The sequence below is a fragment of the Meles meles genome, chromosome 1 (genome assembly GCF_922984935.1).
Source record: "Meles meles chromosome 1, mMelMel3.1 paternal haplotype, whole genome shotgun sequence".
NCBI classification, from domain to species: Eukaryota; Metazoa; Chordata; class Mammalia; order Carnivora; family Mustelidae; genus Meles; species Meles meles.
The window spans coordinates 144,982,705-144,991,663 of NC_060066.1; the positions used below are offsets into that span (position 1 = coordinate 144,982,705).

General features: G+C 39.4%; 1 protein-coding gene across 1 annotated transcript in view; it reads right to left on the reverse strand.

Moving 5' to 3' along the window:
- DNAI3 (dynein axonemal intermediate chain 3) overlaps positions 1–7,569 on the reverse strand; it is a 61,345-nt gene extending 53,776 nt beyond the window's left edge. Inside the window, exons 1-5 of the mRNA XM_046022185.1 lie at positions 7,488–7,569; positions 7,037–7,075; positions 1,885–2,066; positions 948–1,052; positions 238–387 (exon numbers count right to left, since the gene is read on the reverse strand). Of these exons, the coding sequence (XP_045878141.1) occupies positions 238–387; positions 948–1,052; positions 1,885–2,066; positions 7,037–7,075; positions 7,488–7,569 (558 nt within the window). The remainder of the gene's footprint in view (positions 1–237; positions 388–947; positions 1,053–1,884; positions 2,067–7,036; positions 7,076–7,487) is intronic.
- Between the last annotated feature and the right edge of the window lie 1,390 nt (positions 7,570–8,959).

Consider the following 8,959-nt stretch of genomic DNA (forward strand, 5'->3'; position numbering starts at 1 on the left):
TATTTCCTAATAAAATCACCTTCTAAGGTACTGAGTGTTAGGACTTCAACATATCTCTTTAGGGGAATACAATTCTACCCTTAATACCCAAATACCCCGAACAATGACTATTCTTCTATCAAAGGAAAAACCACATCCCCATTGGCAAACATAGCAAACCTCACAGATCCCTCAGGAATCAGTGTTGTTCAGCATTACAGAGAGGTAACATGCTGAAGATCATCCCAAGTCTCTGACCTGCTTTGTAGATTCCTTAACGGATTCTTCCTCGATTTCTTTCTCACTGCCCAAAGAAACCCATGGTTTAGAGATAGGTGGCTTATAAACATATACATCTTCTGGAATATACTCTTTATATTCTTCCTGTTCTTCTGGTACTTCTGGGGCCTAGAGTAAAATAAACAGCACTCTAAAATATATGACCAAAGTAGTTATAGCTACATGTGAATATTTCACAATAAAATTTATGTTTGTATAAATTAAACACTTCCTTATTTTCTTTATTCTTAGTTCAGTTTTTCAATTAGGATAAGGAAACTAAGCAAAAGAAAAAAAAAAACAATTTTCACAGCAGCTCTGGAAATAGATACTATTGGTGCTAACACTTTGCAGACAAGCGGTTCAATAACTTACCAAAAGTCATGGAGATGGCAAGAGGAGAACCAGGAATGAAACAAAGAGTGGCTAAGAGCAATGCTACTCCAGATTTATTGTTTCTGCTCTCATTGAGTCAGTAAAGGGCAAATAAGTAGAGTATCTGTTACTCTGAGGTATTTGATTTAGGTCATCCCGCATTTACTGCTTACCTACTCTAAGCCCTAGGGCCTGGTCTAGGTCCCAGGGAAAGAGAGCTGAACAAGAATAATCAAAACCATATGTAGTTGCCCCCCAGAGTTATTCTTTCCTTCTGACAATCAACAGGATACAAGGACTTGGCATGTGCTTACATTTAAATAGTTTTCTTTGCCCTCTTCAGTCCCAATAAGATAAAAGTTAAGTCCGTATTTGAAGTCTTTGTCATGAACAACCAGAAGCTCGTCTCCAGGATATTCCTGTGGGCATAGAATCAAAAGAAAAGGTCAGTGTTCATTCAGTTTATTCAGACACAAAATTGGTGTTTTTCTAATCAGTCATAAAAGATAGCCATAGTGCTAATCTATGGCTCATAATCCCAGATTGTAAAATTATTCTATTAACAAAGCACTTAAAACTCAGTAGGTCTGGGGGAATTTACCATGCGATTTTATTTCTAACAGGAAAAAAAATAAGCATTCCTTTTACTTGGTGTTGGTGCTCAGTAGCATGTTTGGAGACAAATCAGACCAAAATTACGAAGTAAAAAATTGAAGCGGTATAGGAAAATAAGAGTAGATTCCTATTCTAGTTGAAATTGGGCAAAGATAAGTTTTCCTGGGTGTGAAGTAAGGATCAGTCACTGATAGGTGTTTGCTTTTCACAGAGGGTTATCAAGCAGGATTCCATAGGAAAGGTGGGCAAATTCCTTTGTTGTGGGGGGGCATGCCACTGATTTAAACTCAACAGTCTCTCTATCTTTTTTTTTTTTAATAATTGTTAAATATTGCTTACGATAGTAAGCAGTTTGTTTTTTTTTTTAAAGATTTTTATTTATTTATTTGACAGACAGAGATCACAAGTAGGCAGAGAGGCAGGCAGAGAGAGAGAGAGGAGGAAGCAGGTTCCCTGCTGAGCAGGGAGCCCGATGCGGGGCTTGATCCCAGGACCCTGAGATCATGACCTGAGCGGAAGGTAGAGGCTTTAACCCACTGAGCCACCCAGGTGCCCCAGTCTCTCTATCTTTTGTTATCATGTACCAGAAACCTCTTGAGACAGGACTGAATAAATAAAGAGGGATGTTGTACTTACCTGGATAATTTTTTTGACTGGATAGAAGTCAGATACTGCAGCTCTGTTCCGAAAGTCTGCAAAAATATCTTCTTTTTTGATAAGTTTATAAGGTTGTTCATCTGTGATATCTTCGTCTATTCGGCATTTGAATATTTCCTGGGTCTGGGTAGTTAATACTAAAGGGTAAATTTCCGGATGACCTGGGGAAGGCAAAGTAGAATTTGGACATTAAATATAACCACTTAAAATATTGAGAGGAAACATGCAGTTGTTTGTTTTAAATAATTATCTTGGTTAAAATTTTAAAAGACTTTAAAAATCATTGTTCTTATTTTTAAAGTAAGTCTGTCCATTACAGAAAATGTCAAAAAAGATAAAAAGAAGAAAATAACAATTATCTGTAATACTACCTCTCGAGAGAGAGCCTCTATTCATAGTATGCTCTATTTCTTCTATCTCAAGCCATCTTCTCATTTTCTTACCCTTCTTATCACCATCAGCTTCCATGGTCCCAGTCTCAGCTCTGGATTTAACCCCAAAACTTCCTCCCGCAGCTCTCCCTCCCAGGGTCCCAGAGCCCACTCCCATTTCTCCAGACCCTATAAACCTAGACGTCCTGACATCTTTTTTCCCAGTGGAGAAGAACACATGGCTTCTCCAAGTGGAATTTGGGGTTGATTTTTCTACAGAAATATTTACCCCCCACCCTAGTGGCTCTCTGACACAATTATTCAGGTAACTGGGGAGGGGGTTAATGGCTATATGCATAACGTTGATTATTTGTGGCAATATATTCCAAATCACAACAGTTGGCCTAATAAACACTTGGAATACACGTTGTTCATGAATTAGGGACCAGCTGCCCTTTTTCTCTCCTTGGGAGTTGGAAATGTGGGAGCTGTGCTCCAAACTAAGGTCCCTGCCCTCTTACTACCATGCTATACATTCTCTCTAATGTGTGGACACAGCAGAGCATGGGAGAGGGTCCTGCTCCTTCCTCACATGTGGCCAGGGAAGTAACAGATCACACTTCATAGGAGCCAGTCAATGGCAGTTACTGACCTCGTAGCTGATAGAGCAGGAGCCACAGACAGACTCAAGCTCCACAGAACTCACTCCTCAGAATCTTACTGTGTGTACAAGGAAGAGTCCTGTGCCCTACAGACCAAAGTCCTCAATATACCTCAATTGCTCTGCATTTTTTAAAATAATTTTTTAAAGATTTATTTATTTATTTATATAACAGAGAGAGAGAGTGAGAGAGTGCAAGCACTAGCAAGGGAAGTGGCAGGCAGAGGAAGGGGAAGAAGCAGGCTCTCCACTGAGTAGGGAACCTGATGCGGGGCTTGATTCCAGGACCCTGGGATCATGACCTGAGCTGAAAGCAGATGCTTAACTGACTGAACCACCCAGGAGCCCCAACTGCCCCTGCATTTTGAAACAAACTAATTTAAATAACTCCCATGTGTTCATCTGTACTTTTTTTTTTTTTTTTTTTTGCATTTTGGTTGCTATTTCCTTTTTAAAAGCAGTTTTATTGAGATATAATTGGCTAACAACAAACTGTATATATTTAAAGCATACACTTTGATAAATATACCAAATGCTGTATGATATACTTGATTTGATAAATCATCAAATGAAGAAGCCATCACCACACCAAGGTAAAAACACAGCCATAATCGCCCAAAGCTTCCTCCTGTCCCTTCCTCCCTGCCTACACCCCTAGGCAACCACCGATCTGCTTTCTATTACTATAGCTTAGTTCACTTTTTATGGAATATTTATAAATGCAGTTACACAGTATGTATTCTTTCTGCTTGTTTATCTTTTTTTACTTAGCATAATTATTTTGAGATTCATTCATGTTGTTGCATGTAACTCCTGGTTCATTCCTTTACATTTCTGACTGGTATTCCATAACTTTGGGTGTCATATCTAGGAAATCTTTGCCTAACACAAGGTCACAAAGAATTTTTCCTATGTTTTCTTCTAGAAGTTTTATAATATTTGGTTTTATAATGAGTTCTATGATCCATTTTGGGTTAATTTTTGCATATGTCGTGAAGTATGGGTTGAAGGTTTTTTGTTTTTTTGTTTTTTGTGGGGTTTTTTTGCATAAAGATATACAATTGTTCCAGCATCATTTGTTGAAAAGACTGTCCTTTCTCCACTGAACTGCCTTTGCACTGTTTTGGAAATCTATTGACCATGTATATGTGAGCTTTGTGTTTCTGCATTCTCACTCATTGGTCTACGTCTTTATAGTATCTTTTAAAAATAGTAACAATAGTTAACATGAACTGTCTTTGTGACAGCTCCACGTAAGGAAGTGGGCATGTACTGTCTAATTTAACCTACAATAATCTCATAAGATAGTCCTGCTACCTTGTTGGTTTTTTTTTTTTTTTAAGATTTTATTTATTTATTTGACAGACAGAGATCACAACTAGGCAGAGTCAGGCAGAGAGAGGAAGGGAAGCAGGATCCCTGCCGAGCAGAGAGCCCGATACGGGGCTCGATGCAGGGCTCGATGCAGGGCTCAATCCCAGAACCGCGGGGCTCGATGCGGGGCTCGATCCCAGGACTCCGGGATCACTACCTGAGCCAAAGGCAGAGGCTTTAACTCCTGAGCCAAAGGCAGAGGCTTTAACTCCTGAGCCACCCAGGCGCCCCTACACTACCTTGTTTTTCAGACGAGAAGCAGATGTTCAGGGAGGTGAAGTCATTTGTGACCACACCGTCATTAAGTGACAGAATTAGGAACTAAGCCAAGTCTAATTCCCAAACCTGTGCTACTAATCACTTGTGGTAAACAGAATAGAGCCCCCGTGAAAGTGTCCATGTCCTAATCCCTGAAACCTGTGAATAAGTTACTTTCCATGACAAAAGAGACTTGCAGATGTGATGAAATTAAGGAACTTCAGATGGGGAGATCATTGGGCTCCTGAGCAGGGCCCAAGGTGACCACTATGATCCTTATAAGAGGAAAGCAGGAGGGTCAAAGTCAAGGAAGAAGATGTGACAAAGAGGCAGAGGTCAAGGACAGAAAGATTAGAAAATGCTACATTGCTGGCCTTGAAAATAGAGTAAAGCACCAAAAATCCATGAATGCAGAGAGCCTTTAGCTGAAAAAGGTAAGGAAGTGGATCCTCCTCTCAAAGCCTACAGAAGGAACCAGTCCTATTAATACCTTGACTTCGACCCAATGAAAGTAAAGTCAGACTCCTGGTTTCCAAAATTGCAAGATAATAAGCCATTTAATTTTTAAGCCATTTAATTTTTAATTTCTTTGTACCTTTTCTTTTGGTGATTTTGCCAGTTAAAATGGGCCCCAAGCGTAGTGCTGAAGTGCCATCTAGTTTTCCCAGTGCAAGAAGGCTGGGGTGTGACTTGGGAAAATTCGTGTCTTAGATAAGCATCATTTAGACATGAGTTATAGTGCATTTGGCCATGAGTTCAATGTTAATGAATCGATAATACATATTAAATAAGGTGTCTTTAAACAGAAATGCACATAAAACAAGTTTATGTATTGATTGGCTAATGAAAATGTGGCTAGAGGCTCATAGGAACCTAACTCTGTATTTACCCTAGGAGCAATAGCTCAGTACTTGCTAATCCAGTGTTAGCAGCAACTGTATAGAACTTCCAAGAAAAACAAGAATTGACTGTACTTTAATTTCAGAATTAGGATAAATGCTATGTAAGCAATAAAATGGTGCCAGGTGAAGGAGAGGTCAAGGAAGTCCTCTTGCAGAGGTGGGATCGGATCAGATCTAGATCTGAATGGTGAAAAGGAGATAGATGCATAAATATCTGGGGGAAGATCTATCCAAGTATCAGGAGTAGCAAGAACAAAGGCCCTGAGGCAGGAATAATTTTGAGATACTGTCTGCTAAGCAAGGCTGGTGGGATCTAGATGGGGATGGGGGGAGAGGAGAGAGACAGAGAGAGACAAAGGGAAGCAGAGACAGGACTGCTATAATGGCAAAGTAAAGAGAGTTACTCATAAGAGAGTTCAAGCAGGAAAGACACATGATCATGTCATGTGAGAATGAATTGAAGGAGAGTAAGTAGAAGCAGTGATACCAGTTGAGGGTCAAGGAACCAATCTGGATAGGAGATGTGGAGGTCTAGACTAAGGCTGCAGATGTGGACATAACATGAGGTGGATGGGATATATTTTAGAGGTGGGATGGTTTAATGGGGATGGGGAGGTGTTAAGGGGGAGAAAGGAGTCAAAGACAACTTCCAAGTTTTGGGGTGGTACATTCATTAATTCAGTAAATTATTTACTGTGCCCTCTTATAGTGCCATTTACTGTCAGCTGACATCCTCCTGGCATCTCCACTACCCCTCTATCACCCTGGCCCAAGCCACCACCTTCTCTTTCGTAGGTTCCTGTGGTAGCTTTTGGACTGGTTTTTGCTTCCGTCCCTGAAATTCTCAGCTAGGTAGTTAGGGTGACACTTTAAAAACAAGTCAGACCCCATCACTCCTCTGCTTAAATACCACTTGAGTAGCCTCCATTCTACATGACTCAAAGTCAGAGCCTTTATAACAGCCTACAAGGCTTTTGGATCTTCTTCTTCCCCAACCCTCACTATTTCTTCTCTGTCTCTAAACACGAAGAGCATCACCTAAGTCCAATCTAAGAGGAAAGTTTCAACAACAGCCAAAACAAAAGGTCCTAATGGAATAAGATTATTTAGCCTCTGAAAGTAGGAACAACATTAATTTGGTTGTCTAAGTTCTAGTTTATTTGTTTAAAAATTAGCCTCTTCAACTTCAAATACTTGAATCTTACCTTGAGATACAGGCCAGAGTCTTAAAAAGATTATTCTAATGAAAGTAATAACTAACAGACTTACACACTTTCTACTCTCTTCCATAACCATACTATGTTAGATTTGTGAGAGACTGATCAGTTCAAGTCTATTTCTCAATTTGAAATTTTCTCTTCCACTCTTACTTTTTATTCTTTCCTTAAAATTTTTAATTACTTTAAAATTTTAATACTTTTTCACTTTATATTCTAAATGACATACTATAATTTTAGCCCATGTACATCTTCATCAATCACCTCAATTTGTACTTTTGTTTGCTTATTGCATATTAAAATATTCTAAAACTGGGGTCATAAATTCTAAATTATATTTCCACTTACCCATGCTCTCCATATTTATAGGCTCTCTTTCTTCACTATCTAGAATATAATAAAATGATGTCACATTTGCATTTTTGAATCAAATAAATATAGTAGTTTATTAGTCTTTTACCAAGCATCAAAGCACAAAGCACAAACATATATACCCAATGAAGATTTAAACTATTTTATGAATGATTAAATAGAATTTGAAAAAATTATCTTTCTTCACAGAATTCTCTCTTAGTGATATATTTGCTATGGCATTCTTTATATGACATTTAACAGGTATTCTAATAAAATGAATCAAGCATAGGAGTAAGTCTCCGTATTTTAAATTCCATTTGTGGTTGACTTTACGATAGCAAAACTATGTCATTATTTGATACATTAAACCCCAGTCATTTTGGCAGCGAATATATATACAAACACTATATCCATGAAAATCCCATTAATGAAAAAACAATCCTACCAGGTAACATTTGTTTGGTTTTGGTCCATTTTGATTTTCTTTGGCCACCAGAGCTCTTTTGTTTTCTAGATTTTGGAGCCATGGTTCTGACTCAGGCTGCACAAAGAGATAATGTCATTAGTAAATTCTGTTACAGTTTCAAATAATAAGCATTATCATTCAGTAAAATATAAGAATATGTTTTGTAAGCTTTGCCCTTGGTGAAAGCAACATGTATCTTCACAGGCTGGGTGTTCTGTGACCAAAGATTTATTGTGACCACAGTCCTACTGATAAGATCTTACCATGCTGGTGGAGGCTTTCAGCTGAAGCACACGGAAGCCACCTGTCAACCTTCTGAGGTCTCAGCCATAGGCCCTGCGGTGGAAGCAGGACAGAGGATAGGGGTTGCCCCGCCTCCTGCTGCTGTTTCCATCCCAGGGAGCTGCTGTCTGCTTCCCAGGCCCAGCTCCCCAGCAGCTGCCCCAGCAACAAAACAGGCTGGAAGTCCACAGGCAGGCACAGGCCTGAGAATAGGTACAGAATTTTTAAAATTAACATAATTTAAATAGTACTTGGGTCCTAGCATGTGTACGTGTAGCCACTGTCTCCTTGTTTGTGCTGTGAGACAGTGCTTCCAAAAGTGTTCTGTGGAATTCTTCATCAGCTTTGGCTGAGGTCATTTGCTAGCACATCGAGTCCTCGACATCTCCATGGTCACCCCTGTCTCATCTTGTTAGATTGTTAGGAGTGTGATTTCAGAGTCTGAGCAGCAAGGTTGAAAAATAGAATCTACCTTTTACCAGCTGAGTGATCCTTGGCAAATTATATACCTTCTGGGTCTCAGCTTATTCATGTTTAAGGGGAATGATAATAATAAAACCTACCTCACAAGATGGTCGTGATGATTTAATGAAATAAAGTTTGGGACGCCTGGATGGCTCAGTGGGTTAAGCATCTGCCCTCAGCTCAGGTCATGATCCCAGGGGCTTGGGATCAAGGCCTGCACTGGGCTCCTTGCTCAGCAGGAACTCTGTTTCTCCCTCTGACTGCTGCCCCTCCCTGCTTATGCTCACTTGTTCTCTCTCTCTTTGACAAATAAATAAAATCTTTAAAAATTTTTAAGAAATAAAGTTGTATCGTCCTCAACTCAGTCATGTCAGTCAGACTGGTTGCCTCATTTTTTTTTTTTTTAAGATTTATTTATTTGATAAAGAGAGCATGAAGCTAGGGACAGAGGGAAAGGGAGAGAGAATCTCAGGCAGACTGTGCACTGAGTGCTGAACCCGACATGGGGCTCGATCTCACAACCCAGAGATCACGACCTGAGCTGAAACCAAGAGTCAGATGCTCAACCAATTGTACCACGCAGGCGCCCTGGTTGCCTCATTTTAACAAACCAATATAGATTGAAAATTATTTCATAGTCCACAATCAGAATATCTTATTTTTCATTTTATGCCTCATTCCTTAATTACTAAATCTAGACCAAA